Genomic DNA, 27,804 nt, shown 5'->3' on the forward strand with positions numbered 1-27,804 from the left:
AAAAGCGACGTAAAACCATTCTCACTCACTCACTCATGAAGTGGGGTCTTCTTACGTACGTTAAAATTAGAAACTTTCAAACATGTTCCCTTTATTCTAGTGATCATTATGTCTGCGTAACAATGTATGCCGTCAATAGCGAAGGTTCCTTTAATATAACCCTGATCCTTTAGTTGAACTTCCGCTTGAATTTCTGCTTGAACCTCCCTCCAGGAACGCCCTCTCTCATCTTCTGCTGGGGCCTGTGGGGAAGATGGACATCAATGTTAAACACTAAAGCTGTTCGTCACATGCACGTCCTACAATGAAATTTTTTTGCTTTTGGTCTACACCGAATTATGGAACTACATGCAGATAAATGTTTTTTATCTTACCCATGTGATCTTGTCGAAAATATACTCTTAAAAAAAGTAAGAGTATCTGAACTTTTAATTTAGATAGGAAGTATAAGCGTTAACAAAGACAAACATTTTATGATCACCACCATTTCTCATCACCACCCCTGCACACAACGCATGGGATGCACGTGCACAACGCACGTAGCCCCCATACACGTGCATGGGGTGTCATTCTTGATTTTGACGGTTTTCCGGAAGGTCGCTAAATCACCGTAGACCGTCAATTTTGACAATCATCTTTCATCACACAGTTGTTCGTGTTTGTTTCTAGCCGCGTTTTTTTTGTGTTTTTTTTAAAATGAAAATCGCACACATGCAAATTTCACGTCATACACCTATCATCTTTCAAGAGCGATTACTGTACAAACAAATATGGTCAAAAGGAAGCGCAAGTGGTGATGCACTCTCAAAATAGTCATTATTATCAAATCAACATTGATTGACTCCGATATATCTCCCATTTCTTTTCAATCGTAAATTAAAAACTGAAGTCCCGCCACTTTTTTAAGAGTATAGTTGCTTTTTGAAAAGAGTATATATACTAGGAGGGTTAGTGTCTGTTGACCTAAACCCCTTTTAATAGCGTTACCGCCGTGATGTCGCTGGAAGATTGCTAAAAGCGGAGTAAAACTATATTCACTCATTCAATAACGTTTTTAAAGAACACTTACAGCTGCCAGACAGGGTTGTTCTAACTTCGTTAATGTCTAACATGTCTGTGAAGGCGACGATACTAGGATCACTGGGGCAGTTGGTGATCAGTCGGTCGAAACAATCCAGACTCTCAAACATGACACTGAAAGAGAAAAAATTTCGACTGGATATCCTGACCAACGAAGATCGGTTATTGAAAGCAAAAACGCAGGTTCGAGCAAGATATAAAACACTGATCGAACAGGCGCTAAACACACTAGCAAACAGACTCCGATCCTCCTCCTCATCATCATCATCATAATCATCATCGTCGTCGTCGTCGTAATCTTCACCACCACAACCACCAACATGACGATCATCATCCTTCGTGTTTACACAAACCAAACTAAATAAAGCTCATCATCATCATCACCACCGTCATCATCACCATCAATATCACCACCATAATCATCACCATCATCATCCATCGTGTTCACACAAACCAAACGAAATAAAGCTGCCCGCACAAGACAGTTGCGGGTGGTTATGACTGCATCTCTTACTAACCGACATTTGAGTCGAAGGGAGGCACCTGACGATGCGGCGTTTTGCAGTTCACGGTTGCATTTGAGAAGTGCCTCTGCTGGGTCGGCGACGTGGCAGGTGTCGTCTCCACCGCCAGTTTTGGCGACACCTTAATGGATGAAGTAGGTATAAGACAAAAGATTATGGATGTCAACTTCTTGTTTATTCTATACACAACGTTTCTGGGCTTTTCGTTGTCCCTTCGCCAGGTGAATGGTGACTAACAGGTATACAGGATAAATATACTTGTAATGTACATGAGGTGAGGTGAAATTGATTTTAACGTCGTACTTGAGAATATTTCGCTCATATGACGACGTGCATGCGTGTGTATGTGTATGTGCGGCTGCTTGTACTAGCCCAGACTGAAGCTGGTTTTATAGTGCTAGCCCACTGAGATACCATGCTGCAGATAAGCATGGATACCCCACTCAGACACATTATACTGACTCCGAGCCGACCAGTCCTTGTTGTACCCATTTAATGCCGAGCGCCAGGCAGGGACCAACAAGTACCATTTTTTAACGTCTTTTGGAATGACGCGGTCGGGGATCGAACCCGCGACCTTCTGCTCTCCGGGCAGACGCTCTAACCACTACACCACGGAGGCGGTCGTAATGTACATGAAGTGTGAAAAAGAAATACGATTTTTTAACAATGTTTTGATTCTGGGAATTTTTTGAATGAATTCCACGGAAAAACAATAGTTATTTCCAAAGTCATCCTCGTCATCAGCATGCTTACATCTTGGTCCCCCTCATAATTCTCAATGTAATTATTTTTCTAGGCATTGTTTGTGTTTTTCGTAATCCAACGAGGCGTTACTTGTGGGCTTTGAGAAAAGGGACCGTGAACGGTGTCCATGCTTGGTATGGCTCCCATGTTATGGTGTGGTGGTGTGTTGATATATCTTTGCCACATTTCTTTACTTCCTCGCGATTGGCATTATTTTGGGAGAAAACATGTTCTAAGTATATTCCAAAATTTCGCAGACATTACATCTTTATCTTCACCTTTAACTTTATCATGTTTATCATTCTTTATCTCATTATGAATCTGATGACTCTAATTATTGTCATATATCGTTGTAATTATTATCATATTCGTTAATACTACTAAGGCTGCTGCTACTGCTACTGCTACTGCTACTACTACTACCCATACGCTGACCACGTGGGTAATAAATATATTTATCCAACCCGTGAAGATCCGGGTTAGAATTGGTCTTCAGTAACCCATGGTTGTCGTAAGAGGCGACTAACGGGATCGGGTGGTCAGGCTCGCTGGCTTGGTTGACACATGTTATCGGTTCCAAATTGCGCGGGTCGATGCTCATGGTGTTGATCACTGGATTGCCTGGTCCAGACTCGATTATTTACAGACCGCCGTCATATAGCTGAAATATTGCTGAGTGCGGCGTAAAACTAAACTCACTCACTCACTACTACAACTACTGTTGCTACTAATAATAATACTTGGGCTACTACTACCACAACAGCTGCTGTTGCTACTGCTACTGCTACTGCAGCTACTACTTCTACTACATCTACTGTTGATGCTACTAATACTGCTGCTACTGCTGCTACTACTACGTCAACTACGTCTACTACGACAAACGTTCAACTTACACTGTTCACGAAGCATGCCCCGTACGTGGTCGAAGTTGAGCATATTGCTCATTGCGTTCACGTCCGGTTGGTTGGCACATTTGCCCATGATGTCATCCAGACAGTCGAAGCCAGTGTTAGCCACCCTTGAAACAGACATCAACACGTTTCAGGACCAGCTTGTCCAAATCAAACAAAAGTACCACATATTTCCCTTTCCATAACTCAAGCACTGGCTTCCAACGAGGCGTTACTTTTGGGCTTTGAGAAAAGGGACCCTGGCGCCCATGCTTGGTATGTTTCCCATATGCTATGGTGTTGTGGTGTGTTAGTATATTCTTGCCACATTCCTTTACTTCCCCATGGCTGGCATTATTTATGGAGGGAACATGGAACATACAACTTCTACCAAGACTTTCTTTCCCAAATTCCACCAGTATCTCTCCCAAACGTTGCCGAAAGGCTCCCAATCCCCACATCATAATCCCCCCCCACACACACACACACACACCTCCCTCCACACACGTTACTTTATTGCTGCAACAACATCATCCCCTCGACCCGCCCAACATCCAGGTACACCTAAGTGACGTGTCGCTATGTACCGACCTACACATCTCCTGAACATTCATATTCGGTGTTTGCTGGATATTCTGAAGGGGTTCAACACACTCCAAGAGTTTTGCGCTGTGATCCGACGGGCAATCGGCGTCAACTGAAATCACAGACCCATTTACAGTTAAGTCAATGATAGTCAAAATGAGAGGAAGACCAAAATGTTCTTTGCCTCTTTCTCGAAGCACAAACAAGCATAGGCGCTGACAACCTTCCGATCAAAATCGGGGACATTGTGGACAAGAAGTACTCACTGTCAGATATTCCCGGGTAAGCTAAGGGGTGCAACTCCCCGTATTTAGGACCACCCATTCCTACCACGACACATAGAAAGTATTGAAAAAAATAAAACGGTCAGGAAGGAAGAACCAGAGAACGCATGCATCTCATGAGTGAATGCACAGTTCAGTCTCTGAGGATCACAAAAGATTTTATCTCACCAAGAGCATCCATTATATCAGAGATCAACGGTTAACAACATTTCAACTGTGCCTTCGGTAAAAGTACTAGTACTGGGTCTGTGTCAAACATTTTAATTTCACCTGAAGGCGCTATTGGGAAACACGGGAGCAGAAATGTCCCCCCTTGTCATTTAACACGACGTTTATGTATGAGTGACATTGCGTTTCAGGCCCCGATCCACACAGTGTTCGTAGCGCTACGACGTTCGTAAGCCTATGATAAACTATAGAGTTACGACAGGTCGTAACGTTACGAATGCTTTGTGGATCGGGGCCCAGGAGCATATCATGAGTTACACCCACAACATCTACCGTCCATCAAAACCTGTTATGCCCATGGGTCCCGATCCAGAGGGTGTTCGTATCATTACGACCCATCGTAACTCTATGCTTTATCATAGACTTCAAAATAGCATGGTGCTACGAATACTTTGTGGACAAGGTTTCAGACACGTATTACATATCAGCTGTAACGCCAATCTTATTCTCGAAACGTTCGTAGCACTAAGAATTCTTAACTTTGATCGTAGCCAATGTGTTCAGAATGGGCTTAAGAAGTTCGTAGGGCTACGAATTTCGAGAATAGCTAGCCTGGTGAAGCACTTTGTACTTATGAAACCAGAAAAAAACCCTTCTTGTCCAGGCACTTTGGCTTACTGTGGAATTCAATCCCAGACAACCTCAGGAACATTCAGACACTCAGCGACTAGTCTAGTCAAAGTATAGTTTGAAAACACACTTCTTCGAAATGTCAATCGACTGAAAACTTTGTGTCAGAGATCCTCTTAGCGCCTTTGAGGAGATTTTCACAGACTGGAAAGAGGCGCTATATATATAACTAGTTTGATTTATTGACTTAAATACTTACACCCTAGCACAGACATTTATCACTTATAAAGTACAATACACACCTCCTGCAGGTCCACACACTTCGACTTATGAACTAAAATGCTCACATCCTGGTACAGACAGTTATCACTTATAAAGTACAATACACACCTCCTGGTCCAGACACTTCGACTTATGAACTAAAATACTCACGTACTGGTACAGACATTTATCACTAATGAAGAACTATACATACCTCCTGGTCCAGGCGGTAGCGTACCCGACTCACCTGAGAAAAAAAATAGGAAACAGTCATACAGGTGTGTGCTATATCATGGGACACTCTTCCTAAGGTACCGACCATGACAGATTCTGATGGAGATAGGGACAGTTACGTTTTGAGAAACCAAACACTCAAGACAATACTGGGAAAAAGTCTTGGATGGGAATACACACAAAATATTTGGCTCCTATACACAAATTCTCTATATTCTGGAGCAGTTCACGAAAACATATCAGAAGTGCTGGCCCAAAACACCATCACCTTTCCCAACTCAGCCCGACAAATATAAAGGAGGTTAATAATTCCTTCCCTCATGAAGATTATTTCGACCCTCTCCTTGCAATTCCTGTCGCAGACGTCGATGTGTGAATAGGTGACACCTGTCATTATGTATTTAGAATTGGGGGCTATTTGGATAGAATGGGTGAGTGAGTGAGTTAGTATTACAACGCGCTCAGCAATATTCCAGCTATATGGCGGCGGTCTGTAAATATTGGAGTCAACCAAGTCAGCGAGCCTGACCACCCGATTCCGTTAGTCTCCTCACAACAAGCATGGGTTACTGAAGATCAGTTATGACCCCGATCTTCACGGGTCTGGATGGAAAGAATCCGTTGTAGATATTTAACAGTGAGTCAGTTTCGAAATCAATCTATTTGCATTCTTTCAGCATTCTTTCAGCAACTGATAAAAAAGTAACATTGGATAGGGTCACTGTTTATTATGTGCATATACTACACAATGAGGAACATACATTGAGGTTTGCAGGATTACAGTGAGTGAGTGAGTATAGTTTTACGCCGCTTTTAGCAATATTCTAGCAATATCACGGCGGGGGACACCAGAAATGGGCTTCACAAATTGTACCCATATGGAGAACTGGCCTTCGCCTACCCCTGAATGTCGTAAAATGCGACTAACCGGACTGGTTGATCTGCCATGCTAACATGCTTGTGATTGTATCATTGGTCGATACTCATGATATCAATCACTGGAATGTCCGTTCCAGATTCTATTTATTACAAACTGATTTCACATATCTTGAATATTGCCGTGGTTGCGTTGAACAACAAACAAACACAAACAGTAAGAAATGTGTGAAGGACCTGATTAAACTGTCGGCAACCGATATTGCAAGTGTATACAACAATTACTAGCTAGCGACCAGTTATCGCCAACACCTGGCTGTAGCGCTTGCGCAGACAGCTTGATTTTAACTTTCGTAGCCTATCGCTTTTGTGAAGTCTCATTGTGTGAAACATAGCCACTAGCGGCCTAACGGAGCGGTCGGGCAGCTTAGTGGTTAAAGCTTTCGCTCGTCAGGCCGAAGACCCGGTTTCGATTTCTGACATGGGTACAATGTGTGAAGCCTATTTCTGGTGTCCCCCGATGTGATGTTGCTGGAATATTGCCCTAAGTAGTGGCCCGGCACCATAGCGACATGCGAGAGTCCACACAAGGAGTACTCACAGAGGTCGTTGATCATTTGCCGGGCTGAGTCCAAATTCATGATGGTTGTAAAAGCCTGGACGTCAGGGTTGTTTCTGCACGCGTTCACGACATCGTCTAAACAGTCTAAGGCATCGTTTGCAGCACTATAAAAGTAAAGACAAAATACCCGTTAAAGTTAACAGTTCTGTTCAGTTTAGTTTATTGGTCCTACAAATCCAATCCGTAAAGATCCGGGTTACAATTGGCCTTCAGTAACCCATGCTTGTCGTAAGACTAACGGGATCGGGTGGTCAGGCTCGCTGACCTGGTTGACACATGTCATCATATCTCAGTTGCTTAGATCGATGCTCATGCTGTTGATCACTGGGATGTCTGGTCCAGACTCAACTATTTACAGACCGCCGCCATATAGCTGGAATATTGCTGAGTGTGGCGTAAAACACCAATCCACCAACCCACCAACCAACCAACCCACCAACCTACCAATCCATACAAGAATAAATATGCATCTGGAAATTAACAAAGCAACCCTAAATATATTCATTAAGGAATCGATTTCATGATGCTTGGAGCAAAGTACTTTCGAGACAACAGCATCGAATCACATCTTCTTCTGAGCCATCGGTCATGAATGAAACAAAGGTTTTCAAGGTCATCAAAAATAACACTGAGGAACGATGACATCAGTTAACTAAGGCACCACCCGATTCCATTTGTCTCATCTTATAACAAGCATGGGTTTCTGAAGACCAATGCTAACCCGGATCTTCATGGGTTGGATAAATACATGTATGTCAGACTTTCGCCGGTTAGCTTTTCTTTCCGATCCTCAACCGTAATCACTTACATACAGAGGTAGAACAACAAGAAACTTCAAAGTGCACAGATATTCGCCTAATACTAAAAACTAAACTGTCTATTTCGTGCGAAGACATCCTTCCAGAAGACTATGATGATTTAATGTGCGCTCCCCGACATAATGTGTATTTCGCACAGACAGCCAGGCCATTTGGTGTTTGATCATGGCCCTATTCATGGGGTGATTGACCGAAAGATATGGCAACCCACATGGGTACAATGTGTGAAGCCCGTTTGGTGTTCCCCGTCGTGATATTGCTGCAATATTGCTAAAAACGGCGTAAAACCCAACTCACTCACTATGAAAACATTTAGTTTACGTCATCGTGTTCCTCTTCACGAGTGAGTGAGTGGGTGAGTATGGTTTTACGCCGCTTTTAGCATTTTCTTACTCCCTGAAAAAAGTTTTTGACGAAAGTTTAACCCATAGTTAAACCACTAGGGAAAGTAATGTCCTTGTTCTTGGAAGTGTTTTATTAGCATAACCGAATAACTGCCTTAGGGCCATTATTTTTATTTAAAATCAATAAAATTGTACTGATTTTGAGTTTATCTAAATAACTACCTTGTAAGGGTGATTAATGTGTATACTGTGTATAATAATAATAATGTATGGATATAATGTGTGAAGCCCATTTCTGGTGTTCCCCGTCATGATATTGCTGCAATATTGCTAAAAGGGGGGGAAAACCATACTTACTCACTCACCCTGAGTGGTTAGACATAGTTAATTTCATACAAACCCAAATATATTGCTTTCTTGCATTGTTCGTCTCGTGTAACAGATACAAGTTAATTGCAACTCATGAATTTGTATAATCAGAACATTATACCGGGCTGAAATAAATACACACTGTGGGATTTAATAGATCAATCAATTGGTAATCTTAAAATATTGATTTAGTTGGTGTTTTTGTTTCATATCTATACACTTTACAAAACCAGTCAAAAGATTGAAAACTTGCAAACTATCCACAACCTCAACCAAATATTTACTGAAGCTACCGGAAAACCACGTCATCCTATATGTAGGAATCACTGTCATATCTTCAAATCTCCAAGTTTAGAAGATGATGCATAAACACCATACTGTTTGAATAAAAATTATAATCATGCCTTTGCAGATATATTCGTGGCACAAATGGGAGTAGAAGTGAAATTAACTGAAATGTCCGCGTTTCTTAAGGAAACGTGAATAAAATCACTAAGTCTTGAGATATTTAGATAAGTCTCCTAATTGTTCCTTGTTATCGGATCGCCATTGATTTGAACTATTTTACCAGTACGTGTTTCTATTGAAAATGAAATGAGTATCAACCCATTGCTAAATATTGTGGCTGGCATTATTTTATTTACTTGCCTGCAAACTTCATCGTCCATGACTTGCGGGTTCATGGCCTGCATTGGTGCCACGCAGGCCTGTATTCTGCCCTCAAAATCTGCTGGACACTCGCTGTCCCCTGAGAAGAAGATGAGCAATGCTTAATGTAGTAAGAGGACCGTGGTGTGTGTGTGTGTGCGCGTGTGTGTATGAGAGGAGAGGTGAGGTGAAATTGGGTTTGACGTCGTGCTGGAGAATATTTCGCTCATATGACGACGTGTATGCGTGTGTATGTGTGGCTGCTTGTACTAGCCCAGACTGAAGTTGGTTTTATAGTGCTAGCCCACTGAGATACCATGCTGCAGTGAAGCATGAATACCCCACTCAGACACATTATACTGACTCCGAGCCGACCAGTCCTTGTTGTACCCATTAATGCCGAGCGCCAGGCAGGGACCAACAAGTACCATATTTTAACGTCTTTTTGAACGACGCGGTCGGGGATCAAACCCGCGACCTTCCGCTCTCCGGGCAGACGCTCTAGCCACTACACCACGGAGGCGGTTGTATGAGAGGAGAGAGCGAAGGGGAGATTTGAGAGTTGTATTCGGAATTCTTTAACAGTACTAAGGTAAAAGAATTGAAATGCCTGTCTAAATACGAGGCGTCATTAATAAATGGTCACATGCGAAGAAAAGCTTCTCAGAAATAATATATAGAACAAGGAGCGTCATCATAATGTTTAATGTGTTGAGAAACGTGACACATCGTGACATACAGACAAACAGCCATCTTGAAATGCATATATTATATATTTGCACGTCGTTTCGCTCCAGTACCACCGGTGGTGGTTTATGGAGAAAATATAATGCATCTTGACTCTGAACTAACCGCAGCAGGTTGACCAGGAGTAAAATAACAATTGAGGAGGCAAACAACATGCGATTACTTGTTGATAACTGGATTAATGTACTGCAGAACCTTCCCTGCAAGAGTGCCCATTCAACACTGATATCTGAGTACACATAATGTCTGCGGACCACATAAATAGTATAGCCATTTTCCCGAAGGCGTATATTCAGTGTCTCGTCAACAGAAAACTTCAAGTATAATATGCTGCCAGGTCGAGAGTACATGAGACAATAATACTGGATGGTTATTGTCTTATTCGTGAACTTCTGATTTTGTCACAGATGTTATGTGATCTATTCATATAAGTATTTTATTGTATTTTGCCTTTACGCCCAATGGAAACCGTTTTGTCAGATAATATTGTCAAACGGTCATTTACACATCGTAATGCTGCAAAAATGGTCATTCACACATTGCAATATTGTCAAACGGGCATCCACACATTGCAATACTGTCAAATGCTCATTATCATATTGCAATACTGGCAAACGGTCATTCAAAAATTGCAATGCTGCCAAAAGGTCATTCACACATCGTATTGCTGTCAAATGGTCATTCACAAATTGCAATACTGTCAAACGGTCATTCACACATTGCAATTCTGTCAAACGGTCATTCACACATTGCAATACTGTCAAACGGTCATTCACACATTGCAATGCTGCAAAACGGTCATTCGCACATTGCAATACTGCCAAACGGTCATTCGCACATTGCAATACTGTCAAATGGTCATTCACACATTGCAATACTGTCAAACGGTCATTCACACATTGCAATTCTGTCAAATGGTCATTCACACATTGCAATACTGTCAAATGGTCATTCACACATTGCAATACTGTCAAATGCTCATTCACACATTGCAATACTGTCAAACGGTCATTCACACATTGCAATACTGGCAAACGGTCATTCACACATCGTATTGCTACCAAACGGTCATTCACACATTGCAATACTGCCAAACGGTCATTCGCACATTGCAATACTGTCAAATGGTCATTCACACATTGCAATACTGTCAAATGGTCATTCACACATTGCAATTCTGTCAAATGGTCATTCACACATTGCAATACTGTCAAATGCTCATTCACACATTGCAATACTGTCAAACGGTCATTCACACATTGCAATACTGTCAAACGGTCATTCACACATCGTATTGCTACCAAACGGTCATTCACACATTGCAATACTGCCAAACGGTCATTCGCACATTGCAATACTGTCAAATGGTCATTCACACATTGCAATACTGTCAAATGGTCATTCACACATTGCAATTCTGTCAAATGGTCATTCACACATTGCAATACTGTCAAACGGTCATTCACACATCGTATTGCTACCAAACGGTCATTCACACATTGCAATACTGCCAAACGGTCATTCGCACATTGCAATACTGTCAAATGGTCATTCACACATTGCAATACTGTCAAATGGTCATTCACACATTGCAATTCTGTCAAATGGTCATTCACACATTGCAATACTGCCAAATGGTCATTCACACATTGCAATTCTGTCAAATGGTCATTCACACATTGCAATACTGCCAAATGGTCATTCACACATTGCAATACTGTCAAATGGTCATTCACACATTGCAATACTGTCAAATGCTCATTCACACATTGCAATACTGTCAAATGGTCATTCACACATTGCAATACTGCCAAATGGTCATCCACACATTGCAATACTGTCAAATGGTCATTCACACATTGCAATACTGTCAAATGGTCATTCACACATTGCAATACTGTCAAATGGTCATTCACACATTGCAATACTGTCAAACGGTCATTCACACATTGCAATACTGTCAAATGCTCATTCACACATTGCAATACTGTCAAACGGTCAATCACACATTGCAATTCTGTCAAACGTTCATTCACACATTGCAATACTGTCAAATGGTCATTCACACATTGCAATACTGTCAAACGGTCATTCACACATTGTAATACTGTCAAATGCTCATTCACACATTGCAATACTGTCAAATGGTCATTCACACATTGCAATACTGTCAAACGGTCATTCACACATTGCAATACTGTCAAATGCTCATTCACACATTGCAATACTGTCAAACGGTCATTCACACATTGCAATTCTGTCAAACGTTCATTCACACATTGCAATACTGTCAAACGGTCATTCACACATCGTATTGCTACCAAACGGTCATTCACACATTGCAATACTGTCAAATGGTCTTTCACACATTGCAATACTACCAAACGGTCATTCACACATTGCAATACTGTCAAATGCTCATTCACACATTGCAATACTGCCAAACGGTCATTCACACATTGCAATGCTGCAAAACGGTCATTCGCACATTGCAATACTGTCAAACGGTCATCCAGACATTGCAATACTGTCAAACGGTCATTCACACTTTGCAATGCTGCCAAACGGTCATTCACACATTGCGATACTGTCAAATGCTCATTCACACATTGCAATACTGCCAAACGGTCATTCACACATTGCAATGCTGCCAAACGGTCATTCGCACATTGCAATACTGTCAAACGGTCATCCAGACATTGCAATACTGTCAAACGGTCATTCACACATTGCAATGCTGCCAAACGGTCATTCACACATTGCAATACTGTCAAACGGTAATCCACACATTGCTTCGTCACGATATGGGTGAGATATTGCCGATGTGACGTTAAATATTAACTTACTCATTTATACACTGCAATACTGCCAAACGGTCACATGCACATTAGATTATCAATATAACATGCTTAGGTGTCTCTGTCTTAGCAGCCAGGTATGGAATCCAAGAAGGAACATTGTCACATTGTCGCACTTTGGTTAATTTTGTCACTTTTAACTTGTTTTTGTGAGGGAGACAATGCGCCAACGCGACGATGTCCCTTTTAGGATTCCACAGCCAAGCGTTGAACGATATAGTCAGCCCCCAGTGAAGTATCGCAACAGCCATATATTGTCTTAAAAATTTATCCGATGGGTTTTGTTTCCAAGATGTTGTGAGCTGTACAGAAGGCACATTTAGAGAACATATTATTCATCACCAAGTGATATTTGAGAGTGAGATTTAACGTCTCAGCAAACAACAACAAAGCCCCACCATTGCCTGCATGTCATTAAGAAAGAGTGGAAATAGCATGATATCATATCCATCAATGGGACCATGCCAGGATCAGCAGAAAATGAAGACATATGTTCAAACAAATTGTATTCTATATCATTCTATACAAAGTTACTGTTGTGTGTTTTAAAACTGCCACATTTAAAGTACATACTTATGCATAGCCAGGTGTCAGTAGAGAGTGAGGTGAACGGTTCAGGGAGAAACGACAACAAAGCTGAACAATCCCCTGCATGGCATTATGATAGAGCCGAAATAGCATGATATCCAAACCACCAATGGGATGATATCATTCTTAGCAAAAATGAAGACATGACGACAGAGTGGTGCTATGCCTGCTTGACATTATAACAGAGCCGTAATATCATGATATCCCAACTACCCATGGGATGATATCTTGCTTAGCAGAAAATGAAGACATTGCGACAGAGTGATGCTATCGCCTACTTGACATTACAACAGAGTGGAAATAGCATGATATCTTAAGCACCAGTGGGACGATATCATGCTCAGAAAATTGAGGCATGGCGACAGTGATGCAGTCGCCTGCTTCCCATTATAACAGAGCCGAAAAAGCATGATATCTTAAGCACCAATGGGATGATATCATAGCAGAAAATGAAGACCTATGACGACAAAGTAATGCTATAGCACGGTTCTCACCTTCTCCAGGACCAGTTCCTGCTTCAGAACCTCCATCAGGACCAGCATCAGTACCTCCCGCAGTGCCTACACAACAGTAAGGATATCTGTTTTAGTGACATCTGTAGTTCTGTTTCTTATTCAATAATTTCCACGGGTTTTTTTCACGTATGTTAACGCGAATGAAAGGAGAAAAACTGCCTGGCTTGCGAAAGGTTTTTGACGTTTATCGTCGACATTTTTTACATCAGACCTTGTATTGTCTCTGATGATATAAAATGCACTCGGTTAAGATTAGTTTATTCAAAATCATTCTCCGTTTTCAGTTTAAATGACCAAATGTCGTGATTATTAAAAGGGAGCTAAGGCAAAGCGATGATTGATGTCATTTGTTTGTAACGTAATAAAAACCGATGACGTCACCGTAGTGCGCAAAACAATGCGATACATAGAGAATCTCACCCAAGTGTCTTTTGACATGAAATATATCACCACAATTTGATAATAGTGAAAGAAAACTCTGAGACTTGCTGTATCGTTTAGCGTTTGAGCCTACCGCAGCGATATTTCCCGTCAAGTCAAAAAGTAAAAAATAAACAATTAAACTGAAGAATGTTAACCCTTCTTATCCCGAAGGAAGTCTGTAACGCATACTTAAAACCTTGAGGTGTATGTGGGTGTAGGATAAAGTCGAAATCATACAAATCACTATACTTTCAGTAGATGTTTCTTATGATTATGGGAAGTTTTTATTTTAAGGTGTTGTGTCGATTTTAACAATCATGGTATTTTTCTTTGCCGTTTTTTCTCTGTCTTATTTTGGTCCACTCTTTGCAATGATCTTCTAGCGGGTGCCACTCATGTCTGCAACCGTCAGGTATTGGGATATCTGATATATTCACTTAATTCATAACAAAACAAGTAGACCTAGAGAGATGTAGTTGCTGGTGTTTTACCTGGATTATCGAGCAGTGGGGGTAGCTTAGTGGTTAAAGCGTTCGCTCGTCACGTCAAAGGCCCGGGTTCGATTCCCCACATGGGTGCAATGTGTGACGCCCATTTCTTGTGATATTGCTGGAATATTGCTAAATGCGGCGTAAACCTAAACTCACTCACTCTTTCCCTCAACCACAATTCACAAGTCCAGTGGATAAAGATGTGTTAAGGTGAATGTGCGACAAAAGTATACTGACAAATCTGAGCGATATGGCGCCTCGTCTGCTCCATGTTCAGCATGCGGGACAGTTGCTCCACCTCTGGACGGTCACTGCAAGCCTCCATGTAGTCACCCACACAGTCAACGGCAGATGTCAGTGCGCTGCAAGCAAGACGTGACCGTAGGTTATACATATTATGGGTGACCGTGTTTGACAGCTTGACTCCTGAGAGTTTCTAGGACTTCCGTCCTCTCCCACAACGAAGCACATGTGATACATGTCCTCTCACCTCAGGCAAGTGAGTTTGTTCAAAATTGCCTCTGTTCACCCAGCAGAAAATGGGTACCCGGTTGGATAAAGTCATGGGACTATAACCTTCTAGCGCCTAACAGGCAGCTTTGGTTATCCGGGGTAATAATAATCACCGTGTTAGCGCTTTAAGCATGCTTTGTTGCGTGGAGATTAGCGCATTATAAGACTTCTCATTATTATATTTAGTCGGTTTAAAGATTGTCTTGTACGAACAACGCATTGCTGAACCTAAAGATCCCTTGCCATATTTCCGGTTGAAGAACGAGTACATTTTGTAATGGTAGTGGTTGTAGCGTTAGTAGTGATAGTAGTAGTGGTGGTGATAATTGTGGTGGTGGTAGTATTGATAGTAGTAGTTATGGTTGTAGTAGTGGTGGTAGTAGTAGTAGTAGTAACTGCGTTGGTGCTGCTGGTTGTAGAAGTGGTTGTAGTAGGATCGTGGTAGTAGTAGTAATGGTTGCAGTAGTAGTAGTTAGGTGGTAATGGAGTGGTGGTGGTAGTAGTAGTAGTAGTAGTAGTTGTTGTAGTAGTAGTAGTAGTAGTAGCAGTAGTAGTAGTAACTGTGTTGTCGGAGCTGGTTGTTGTAGTACTGGTTGTAGTAGTATCCGTAGTGGTGGAGGTGGTAGTTGTAGTAGTAGTAGTAGTAGTAGTAGTTGTTGTAGTAGTAGTAGCAGTAACTGTGTTGTAGTAGCAGTGTTGGTGGAGCTGGTGGTTGTAGTACTGGTTGTAGTAGTATCAGTAGTGGTGGAGGTGGTAGTTGTAGTAGTAGTAGTAGTAGTTGTTGTTGTTGTAGTAGAAGCAGTAACTGTGTTGATGGAGCTGGTGGTTGTAGTAGTGGTTGTAGTAGTATCAGTAGTGGTGGAGGTGGTAGTTGTAGTAGTAGTAGTAGTAGTAGTAGTAGTAGTTGTTGTAGTAGTAGTAGTAGCAGTAACTGTGTTGATGGAGCTGGTGGTTGTAGTAGTGGTTGTTGTAGTATCAGTAGTGGTGTAGTGGTGTAGGTGGTAGTTGTAGTAGTAGTAGTAGTAGTAGTAGTAGTAGTTGTAGTAGTAGTAGCAGTAACTGTGTTGGTGGAGCTGGTGGTTGTAGTACTGGTTGTAGTAGTATCAGTAGTGGAGGAGGTGGTAGTTGTAGTAGTAGTAGTAGTAGTAGTTGTAGTTGTAGTAGCAGTAACTGTGTTGGTGGAGCTGGTGGTTGTAGTAGTGGTTGTAGTAGTATCAGTAGTGGTGGAGGTGGTAGTTGTAGTAGTAGTAGTAGTAGTAGTAGTAGTAGTAGTAGTAGTTAGGTGGTAGTGGAGGTAGTTATTGTGGTGGGGGTGATGAAATAGTTATTATAAGATTCAAAGAGTGTTAGCAGTACACAACATGTCCCGAAATGTTGGACAACTGATACCCGCTGCTGCGGCAACCTTCTTCTCCACTCACCTGCATGCTTCTGCTAAGTCTGCCGCCCCTGATCTAAACCTCGTCAACACGCTGTTCATGTCTTCCACACATCTCTGCATCCGTGAGGCGAAGTCAGCAGGACACACTTCCACCTCCTCCTCTCCCTCCTCTTCTCCATCTTCACCTTCTTCTACCACCTCCCCAATCTGTGGCCCACCTGTATATTCTTCAGGCAGCTGGTTTGTCTCAACACCTACAGCAGGAGCAAGTACATGAACACTTTCGCTGTATTCTACCTTTACATGTAAAACAATCACATACCCGTGCAGATCCGGGTAAGATTTGGTCTTTAGCAACCCATGCTTGTCACAAAAGGCGACTAATGGGATCGGGTGGTCAGGCTCGCTGACTTGGTTGACACATGTCATCTCAACTGCGTCGATCTATGCTCATGCTGTTGATCACGGGATTGTCTGGTCAAGACTCAATTATTTACAGACCGCCGCCATATAGCTGGAATATTGCTGAGTGCAGCGTTCAACAACAGACCAATCAACAACCGAATCATAAAATCACATTTCCGTGCACATCCTTATGTTGATTATTATTTATTTAGACAATATTCAATAGAAGCGACAAAAGCATTTCCATCTCCAAAAGATATCTCTGCTAAAAGCAGATTCGATTCTACAATTGTGACTAGATCATGAGTATATATTTGTTTAAGCAGTATTACAGCTGTACAGTATATTACAACACAGAACAGAAGTCAATGCCAGGGAAGAACCAGTCCCGATTTACCTGGCGAAAAGAGACTGCATTGGGCGCAAAAGTCTAAGGTGGGGCATGATTGGCTCCCCTTTTCGAAAACACCCGTTATCATCACTATTTGATACTGATTTCTGATGGATATGAAACGAGTTTTGCTTTTATCTTTATTTAAGGTTATTCACCAACTTCCACACCGTTTTCTACACTTTGAAATCATCCCATCTATATAATTCTCACGTCTTACATTTGTCTGCATTGATAGGCAATTTACCCTAATTCCACACCATTCGTTCCTCTTTCACATTATATGTACTTTCAACTCAATTACAGAATATTGTAAACAAAAAGTCACTGTGTTCTTTAATCTGATTGGTATGGTGGCTGATTAGGGCCATCGCTTTGGTTGAAAAACGTGATCAAATGGTATTCGATTCCCGGAAATTCGCTGCGTATTAATACATACAAACATCGCTCACACCATTGTATTGTTACGTCGTCAGCTGTGATGACGTCATTATAATCATAATGTGACGTAAAGTCCGAATGACGTCACAAATGAGCAGTTCCAAATGCCACCATGAGAGACAGCCGAAACGGCCGGCTGATGACATTTCACTACTGTACCCGTACTCGATGTCAATGAGTGCAGACAGAAAAACGTGTGTGGACCTTTTGGTTTACTTTTGTGTTTACAATGTCGATAAACATCATGTGTTGGCCAATTTCCGGGTGTTTTTGAGTATTTGAAGCACGGGAATATTTCATTTGAAACCTCCGGCTGACGCCGTCGGTTACAAATGAATTCCCGTGCTTCAAATACTCAATAACACCCGGAAATCGGCCAACACATGATGTTTATCTCCTAAGTATTATCACTCGCAGAACATTATCTGAACGTTCAGACTATTCTCTCAGTTTCTCACATGTCTACGTACAGACCATTCTCACAGAATGTAGACCATTTCCTCTTCCAACAGACCACTTGCCTCACTAACTGTTCATTCACACCTTCAACAAGTCAACACCCACAGGCCATCCTCGCCACCTACAGACCATTATAAGACAACAGATTACAGATCATTTTCCCCTCTTACAAACATTTTCCATTACATCATTACCCTCTGACTGACAATTGTCTCCACTGCCATTCACTTTCACCATCATTCTCTCCATCTACATAGCATTCTCACAAACTACAGACCATTGTATCTACCGACAGACCACTTTCATCACTGACTGACCACTCTCGCCGCTCGTAGATCATCCTCGCCACCTACAGACCATTATAAGACAACAGATTACAGATCATTTTCCCCTCTTACAAACATTTTCCATTACATCATTACCCTCTGACTGACAATTGTCTCCACTGCCATTCACTTTCAACATCATTCTCTCCATCTACATAGCATTCTCACAAACTACAGACCATTGTATCTACCGACAGACCACTTTCATCACTGACTGACCACTCTCGCCGCTGCTAGATCATCATCACCACCTACAGACCATTGAAAGACTACAGATTAAAGATCCTTGTCCCTTCTTACAAACATTTTTCTCCACTACCATTTCACTCAAACCATCATTTACTCTAACTACAGACCATTCTCACCACAAGAGACCTTTGTGACCACTTACAGATCATTCTCATCACCTGTTGACCATTCTCTTAGCTCACAGACCACAAACTTACAGTTTTGCAAGAGCTGTTGGCGTATTGTATCGAGAGGCATTTCTGCAGGGCCCATCATATCAGAGCATCGTTGGGTAGTTGTTTCCAGACAATCCATGGTTTTTCTCACTTTACTGTCAACATTAAAAATTCATAGTAATAACAAGCGAATATACATTGTAGCAGACAGTACAGACAGATTGCACATTGGCAAGTCATGAAGATGAAACAATGCCACTCATGTCGGCTAACGTCAGGTGTTGGGATGTCGGATATATTCACTCAGTTCATAACAACACAAACAGACCCAGAGAGATGGAATTGATGGTGGATGTTTTCTGGATTATCGGGCGGCGAGGTAGCCTAGTGGTTAAAGCGTTGGCTGTCGTCACGCAGAAACCCGGGTTCGATTCCCCACATGGGTAGAACGTGTGACGCCCATTTCTGGTGTCCCCCGCCGTGATATTGCTGGAATATTGCTAAATGCGGCGTAAAACCATACCCACTCACTGACTCTGGATTAAGACAAGATAATTACCCGCATTTTATATTCGATCTGCCCATAAATTTCTGCAGTCTGTTGGCGCATCTTTGCATTTTTCGGACATCCTTAGGGGAACATTGGGAAACAATGTTGAGATCTGTAGCTGGAGCATCTGTCTCGGGAGCTTCTGTTTCAGGAGCATATGTCTGAGGACCTTCTGTTTCAGGAGCATCTGTCTGAGGAGCTTCTGTTTGCGCACCCAGACCTGAATAAGATCAGCAGATTAAACAACTCATCACACACTAACATGATTAAATGTCTTGAACAGGGTTGAAAAATGTCATTGGTTTTGAAACAGTCATTATCCCGACTCTGACAATTTATGTATGGATGAGAAGATGTATGAAATGGACAAGCCAATAGATTGAGTGCAATACTCAGTTTCTAGTACGCCACAAAGACAATTCTATGAAGTTTCTGAAATGTTACTATACTTAAAAAAGACCAATGTCCTGATATCTTGAAGTCCTTTTTCAACAGATAAACCGATCAGTCGATGGTACACAGAGGCTCCTTAGACTCAGAATCAACAACCTCAAAAAAGACGCCCTGTTTACCAAGTTCTTGCTCTTAATGCCATCCACCTTATTGTTCACCTACACATGTTTGTTTGACACATGTCATTGTATCCTAATTTGCCTTGATCGATCCCCTTCGGGATTGTTGGGTCCAGACTCGATTGTATACAGACTGCTGGCATCTAGCTATGAATATTGCTGAGTGCAGCGTAAAACTTAACTCACTCACCCAGTCTCATGTGTTTGCGCATATACATGTATAAAAGTGATTATGTTCCTCATCACAGATATGTGTGTATGTTTACGTTTTATTGTATTCCCCTGTATATGCTCACACGTGTGCATGTAAACACGTGACGCCTCCAGAATCGGGGACGTTCGTGCATGTAAACGCGTGACTGTTCCACACAGTTCGTGCATGTATTTACGTCACTCCGTTCCTTCACCCTGATGATCGTGCATGTAAACACGTGAGTGTCAACGGACAGGGTTATCGTGTGCTGATATGTGTGTGCATGTACAAAGCTTGAAACTATGTCATTCCGACTTGATTACAACAATTATTGCAAATCCTTAAGATCGCAATCTTAGGCTTCGGCTAGCAATTCCAGGCTAAGATCATTGTAAGTTACAATCGAAACTTACAGTTGAAGATCATCGAAGTTTGTGACAAAATGGCGTTCAAGTTAGTGTTTTTCTAATGCAAGGTGCGATTGAGGGAGTTATGTGATGTGTGCAGTTACCAGTTCCACTTTTGCGCAGCATGCTATGCGCACTTGCAGATAACTGTAGACAGGGGTCGAGTTTAAGAAAATCGTATCTCCACCGTTGAAGAGTTCGATCTTAGTTAAGATCGCGACATTATGTCGTCTTACAATCGCGCTAAGGTTGGCTTTGTGCAAGTGGATAAGGGCAATTGTATGGTGATTGTAAAGTTGATTGTAAGGCCCTAAGATTGATTGTTACTAAGATTGTTCTGTGCAAGTGGGCCCAGGCCACAAATCAGTTGGGCGCAGAGAGTCCTTGGATGGGTGACCGTTTGGCATCTTGACTCCACAGAGTTTCTTGGACTTCAGTCCTGCCCCAGAACGAAGCACATGTGATACAAATGTTCTCACCTTAGGCAAGTGAGTTTGTTCCAAATTGCCTCTGTTCACCCAGCAGAAAGTGGGTACCCGGTGGGATAAGTCATGTGACTAATGACCTTCTTGCGCCTCACATGGAGCTTGGGTTATCCGGGGTAATAATAATCATATTGTCTGCGCTTCAAGCAATCGCATGTGAAAATAGAGCATAACAAAAATGCTACTTATTATTATATTGATTCTATATACATACACGCTTGGTTGATGTTATTTTCAATTACTTCCACATTTCCACTCATGGCTACTCTCAGTTGTGGACAGTCGTCAAACAGCCTGTGCATACAGCTAACAGCCGTGCTGCCATCTCTGTAAATATACACATTATGTAACTATAACTTGCTTGAATCATGGAATAAATTCTGAATATCTTTGGATCGACATTAAAAATAGAAAAACGTGGACCCCTCTATACATTATCGAAGGACTCTTCCATACATTATACTTGGAGTCCTCCATACTTTATCTCACAACTCCTACATACATTAAAACTGGAGTCCTCCATGCACAATCCCCAGCATAAGTTATCCCTGGAATCCTCCGAACAATAGCCCTGGACTCCCATGTACATTACCATTCGAATCCTCCGTGCAGTTCCCCTGGACTCCTCCATTCAGTATCCTTGGACTCCTCCACGTATATCCTGGACTCCTCTGTATATTACCCCTCGACGCCTTTGCACATTACCCCTCGACTCCTCCATATTTTATCCTGGACTCCTCTGTACATTACCCCTCGACTCTGTACATTACCCCTCGACTCCTCCATACTTTATCCTGGACTCCTCTGTACATTACCCCTCGACTCTGTACATTACCCCTCGACTCTGTACATCACCCCTCGACTCTGTACATTACCCCTCGACTCTGCACATTACCCCTCGACTCCTCCATACTTTATCCTGGACTCCTCTGTACATTATCCATGGGCTTTTCTGTACATCACCCCTCGACTCTGTACATCACCCCTCGACTCTGTACATCACCCCTTGTCTCTGTACACTATCCCTCGACACCTAGTATCTTTATCCACGAACTCCTTCATACAATATCACAGGATGTTGTCTTTCATTAACACTCTAATTCAGATCATTCAATGGCGATTCACTTCAACTCCTCATTTTATCACTTGATTCACGTGTAATTGTCATTTGAATCCTCCATGCAGTTCCCCTGGACTCTCCCATTCAGTACTCCTGGACTTCCATGTACATTATCCATCGATTCCACTGTACACCACCCCTCGACTCCTCTGCACATCACCCCTCGACTCCTCTGTACATTATATCTCGATTCCACTGTACATCACCCCTCAACTCCTCTGTACATTTTCCCTCAACTCCTCTGTACATCACCCCTCGACTCTGTACATCACCCCTCAACTCCTCTGTACATTTTCCCTTGACTCCTCTGTACATCACCCCTCGACTCTGTACATTTTCCCTCGACACCTCGTTACTTTATCCACGGACTCCTTCACACAATACCACATGTCGTCTTTTTCGCTGTGTTACTTCCATTAATACCCTGACTCACATCTTTCAGTTGCGATTCACTTCAACTCTTCTCAAAGGAAACAATGACGCAAAACTATGCGTGGAAGATATGTGACACTGAGATAGATACAGAATTATATCAGCATTAAGAGAAGGTATCCCACGTCCATCAAGCATGTGATACACCCCGCAAGGTACCCTGGATGACTTTGTCGAGAGGTTATACATGCAAGGAACCCCTAAACCCCACTTTATACTATTTCGGTGTCGTGAGCTCTGCTACTCTTGACGTGGTCGTCGAAGGGTCCTCCATGCAAGGTGCCCCACCGCACTTTCAATTTATCGTCCACGTGAGCACCTTTACCTTGGACGACTTTGTCGATGGGAACGTCATGCAAGGTACCCCAAACCCAACCCCAACCCCAATCCCAACCCCAACCCCAACCCCAACCCCAATCCAATCCCAACCCAAATATCAACCAAACCATACCCCAACTCCAACCCCAACCATAAACCCCAAACCCAATCCCAACTCCAACCCCAACCCCAACCCCAAACCCAACCCCAACCCCAACCCCATTCCTAATCCCAATCCTACCCCAACCCTCACCCCAATCCCAACCCAACCCTAACTCCAACCCCAACCCCAACTCCAACCCTTATCCCAACCCAACCCCCAACCCCAACCCCAACCCCAACCCCAACCCTCACCTGCAGAAGCTGGAAATCCTCTCGACTGGTACATTCCCCATGGAATACGCTCTCAGTGGTTCAAAACATCCTCCCAGACTCATTGCGGCACTTTGCATACATGCTTGGCCTTGACTGACGCTGGCTGAAAATATACGTTGTTTGTGTTTTACACTGGTTTTGGAAAGAGGTAAAATGCTAATTCTATACAAATGAGTTACATCGAACTTATATATTCTTATTCAAGTGTGATCTCAACTGATCTGAAAAATATTTTTAATAATCTCAGTCACATGTTCATTAACTGATGTAGTGCACAAACGGTCATAAAGAACGTGTAGCTTTATACAGCAATTTTCATACAACAGGAAATGTTATGTAATGGAAATTGAAAGAGGAATACATGTGACAACCATGTGCAGTGACAAGGACTATAGCATTAGTCAATATTTCGTCAAACGTTTGACGACTTCTTTGAAGTGGGAAAAATGATACGACTCAATGCTGCCAGTCTTAACAATGCCGAAGGACGTTTTGAAGTTAGAGAATCCCAATCTGCAGTTGTATGTCATTTCAACGTACACCTGGATACCATATATCGTTCCTGGGATCGGTACCCCCGCCTCAATCACGGGTCACCATCCCTGCACAAGATCACTACATACTGGTCACTAATCTTCGTCATCTACATGCAACTTCCGCCATAACTGCAGGACATGAGGAAGGTATCGGACCAAGCAATCAGGAATCGTCAGCGAGAGCTGGGGTCAGGCCGTATCCATGTACTGAAACGTTTGCATCTCCAACATATGTTATTGAGCAACAGCGTATAGACATGGACTCCGAGAAATAGGTGACGAATCTGGTTCAGTGATGGATCACGATTTCTTCTCCACAGCCGAGATGGAAGGCGCAGTGCGTGCCAGTACGACAGCTTCGATGCCGGAGGTGTGAAGATGTGGGAAGCCATATCTTACACACGGAGATATCAATTCGTGGTGGTTCAGGGGAACCTGACAGCAAATCTGACCAAATTTTACAAAGTCATCTTCTCCCAATTATCAACATACAAGAGGAAGTTGTTTCAAACTAAAAACGATATTCCACACACTGTGTCACTGATGACATCCTTTATAATTCAAGTGACAATGGTCTGCCATGGGAATCAAGATTTCCGGATTGGTGCTCGATAGAGCATCTGCCGGATGCTCGAGAAACATGTAAGTCAATGTCCCCATTCACAACAGACACTTTCACAATTGGGCAACATGTTGTGGGAAGTATGGTGAAGAATCCGTTGACTTTTTCAGTCTGGGCTCAACAATGTTTGTTTTTTAACGCTGAACTCCAGCGACATTCCAGCTATACTTAAACCGTTTATACTATTAAGACCGTGATGTTCAGTGCACGTCACTATCACACGAAAAAACAAAACCTTTCGCTTCTGTCCACAAATCACATTACATCTATTTAGATGAAACACAGAATAACGTTTTTTTCCGATAAGGCCGTGCTGTTGTGAGGACTGTTGGCTGTTCACGTGTAATATTGCGGCCAAAGGTATAACGAAAGCGGCGGAATAAACCGAGTCGAACCGACTGTTGTGTAGTAAGCAAGCATGTTAACACAAAATACATTCAAAAAGACAGATGTGAAGATTCCGAATGATACAGTAAAATTCAAATGGAAACAACAGTTTGCTTCATACATTTCTTCACAAATGTTGCACATGCATATCTAATGAATATAATGATAACCGTGGATCCCGAGCTACAAAGCATCCGTAACGTTACGACCTATCGTAACGTTACGACCTATCCTAATGCCATACCTTACATAGGCGGATCCAGAGGGGGATGCAGGGGTGCGAACCCTACCCACCCTTTTGGGCTGAAAGTTGAAGTGAAAATGAAGTGTGCAACCCTCCTTTTCTCAATAATGTGCAAACCCCCACCCCCACCCCCTTTCTCAAAAAGTTGTATCCGTCCCTGCCTTATCGGGGTCTTACGAATGGCGTAATGCTACGAACGCATTGTGGGTAGGGTCCCTGATTCTGTTATTCGGATGATTAACTCAACCTTAAGCTTGTCATATCAATTGGGCTAGTGATTACTCTTGTCAAATATACACTTCCTGCTGTTAACCTTTTATGTACCGCTGTATAGGTCGGTCAGTTATATATTAAAACGAAATTATAAGTGATAACGACAGCAGCTGTGTTAAATATCTCACCCGGTGTTGAAATTGGTTGAACGTATTGCGAAATATTTTTATTCCAACTTCCAAATCATTTTTAGTGTATCTGAACATGAACAGGTCTGAAGTGTTGGAATGAACGTTGTGACTGAAGTTATTTGCGCTCAGAATTTTTTTTTAGTTTTATTTATAAACATCCTAGCTTGAGAGAGTGAGTGAGTGAGTTTAATATTTACGGCGCATTTAGCAATATTCCAGCAATATCACGGCGTGGGACACGGCGTGTTTAACGCAATATTCCAGGTACATGGATTCGGACTGTAAATCATCGAGTCTCGACCAGACAATCCAGTGATCAACAACAGAAGCATCGATCTACTTATTGGGATACGATGATTTGTGTCACCCAAGTCAACGAGCCTGACCAACAGATCCCATTAGTCGCCTCTTACAGGCATGGGTTGCTGAAGACTATTTCTAACCCGAATTTTCACGGGTCCCTGCCTCGGATGGGGGTTCGTTGTCGGACTGCTGCAATACCCACATACGTCTATGTTTAAGCATACTGGTCATGGGCAGATCTTAGACATGTTGTCACCAAATAATTTCGTGCCATTTTTGCAACTAAACGTTATTATAGATTATTCATGTGCAATATTCAACTGCCTTTCTCCCCAGATGAGGAAGTCGATTGTTTGAGTAAACATCAGCTCCAGCAAACATGCATTGTCCACCAGAAACCTTGAGTAAATCCTCCCACAGTGACATAATCATCAATTCAATTGATCCCGTACACTCAGTCTATATCCGTAACCACATTGGGCCACTGTGCGATGTAGCTGCAATATGTACCCAATGATTCAAGTCACGACTAGGTTCAAGGCAAAGGGAGAACGCCGAGTTATCTGGGTCTCCTTTCACCACGCTGTATAATATACTGGACAAAAATAGTTAGGGATATATGTAAATTTTGAAATTATGAATAATGATCTATTTATTCATTGACACACTAATAAAATATCAATCATAAAAACACCAATATCCCTAACTTATTTTGTCCAGTATAATAATAATAATAATAGTCCACTTATATAGCGCCATTCCAGGATGAATATTTTGCTCAAAGCGCTAAGAAGGATTAGGAGTGTTCGGAGTCTTGAGAGATGACCGGAAAGAAGATTAGGTTGGAGAAGTTCGTAGTTCTTGAGGGAGAATGTTCCACTGATAAGCTGCTGAGTGGGAAAACGCCCGTTGTCAATAACTGCTATCATCTAAGGTGATCGTAAGTCACTAAAGTAACCTAGAGAACAGTACACTGTTAAAGAATGGGAGTTAAGGTAACCTTAGGCTGCTTCGTGAAAGGACCCCCTGATCAATAGGTGTCCATGCTTCCATGACAATTCTCGTGCAAGATGTGCTTCAGCGTTGCGGCCATCTACTCAACACAATCTACCCTTTCATCTGTCTTTGATTTGACCAAATATACAATCATAAAGGACAATACGTCACGAAACCTTGTAAGACCTTTGTCAAAACCTTATCTGAACATTCATCAGGAATGGCAATCGGATTTTGTAGTTGCATACTATCTACTTCTTAAACCAAATGGTAAGTAACAAATCTGTCTAAGTCAAGAGGATAGGTAAAGTAGTTTTAGTAAATGCAGAAGCATTTTTAAATGTCTAAAATTGAAAAATTGCAATAAAACGATCTTCATTGAAGCTTGGTTTCTTTAAATCAAGGCATCATAAACTCACCCTGTATACAATGCAAGAAATAGCGAAATGTTCTTTTTTACGTTAAAAAGATTTGTTCGCCCTTTTTTCTTTGTCTGCCATAAATGGAAAAGCAATTTTCAACTTTTTGTTTGAAGTCCAAACCTTCACAAGTAACGATAATGCAAGGCACAGGAACGTGTCCAATAACATTTACAATATTTCTGCAGTTTCAATATGTGAAATATGATGATAGCATTATCTTTGATTTGATCCACGTGATGTAGATGTATATTTAAAAACGATATGAAATACAATTTTGACTCACCCAGCGTCACAATTGCGAGAAGGACAAATTTGGACAGCATTGTTCCGTAGCTTGAGACCGTGTGTATGGAGGGTCTTACACTGCTGCTGTGAGAAGACCTATGTTGGTTTATACCCCAATTCCCTGTCTGAAA

At 42.1% G+C, this 27,804-nt stretch overlaps 1 protein-coding gene across 1 annotated transcript; it reads right to left on the bottom strand.

The window, feature by feature from the left end:
• Positions 1-71: 71 nt before the first annotated feature.
• Positions 72-27,804, bottom strand: LOC124287173. Its single transcript, XM_046723662.1, has 16 exons — positions 27,672-27,804; positions 23,454-23,577; positions 21,444-21,556; positions 19,582-19,792; positions 19,065-19,177; positions 16,637-16,850; positions 14,940-15,064; positions 13,768-13,833; positions 9,081-9,180; positions 6,881-7,005; positions 5,384-5,416; positions 3,833-3,938; positions 3,245-3,369; positions 1,599-1,725; positions 1,070-1,194; positions 72-242 (listed from the first exon to the last, which is right to left on the bottom strand). Exons 1-16 carry the CDS (start codon positions 27,709-27,711, stop codon positions 226-228), a joined length of 1,764 nt encoding a protein of 587 aa, XP_046579618.1. The 5' UTR covers positions 27,712-27,804; the 3' UTR covers positions 72-225.

The sequence above is a fragment of the Haliotis rubra genome, unplaced genomic scaffold (genome assembly GCF_003918875.1).
Source record: "Haliotis rubra isolate DU_JTF1 unplaced genomic scaffold, ASM391887v1 Scf4, whole genome shotgun sequence".
Classification (NCBI taxonomy): Eukaryota; Metazoa; Mollusca; class Gastropoda; order Lepetellida; family Haliotidae; genus Haliotis; species Haliotis rubra.

What these genes read in the sequence shown, in the direction of transcription:
- LOC124287173 (XM_046723662.1), bottom strand. Translation starts at nt 27,711, where the DNA reads ATGCTGTCCAAATTTGTCCTTCTCGCAATTGTGACGCTGG. An exon ending in AGGATTTCCAGCTTCTGCAG is followed by an intron (nt 21,557 to 23,453) that starts GTGAGGGTTGGG and finishes GTATATTTACAG; the next exon opens with AGATGGCAGCACGGCTGTTA. An exon ending in GGGCATGCTTCGTGAACAGT is followed by an intron (nt 1,726 to 3,244) that starts GTAAGTTGAACG and finishes TCATCCATTAAG; the next exon opens with GTGTCGCCAAAACTGGCGGT.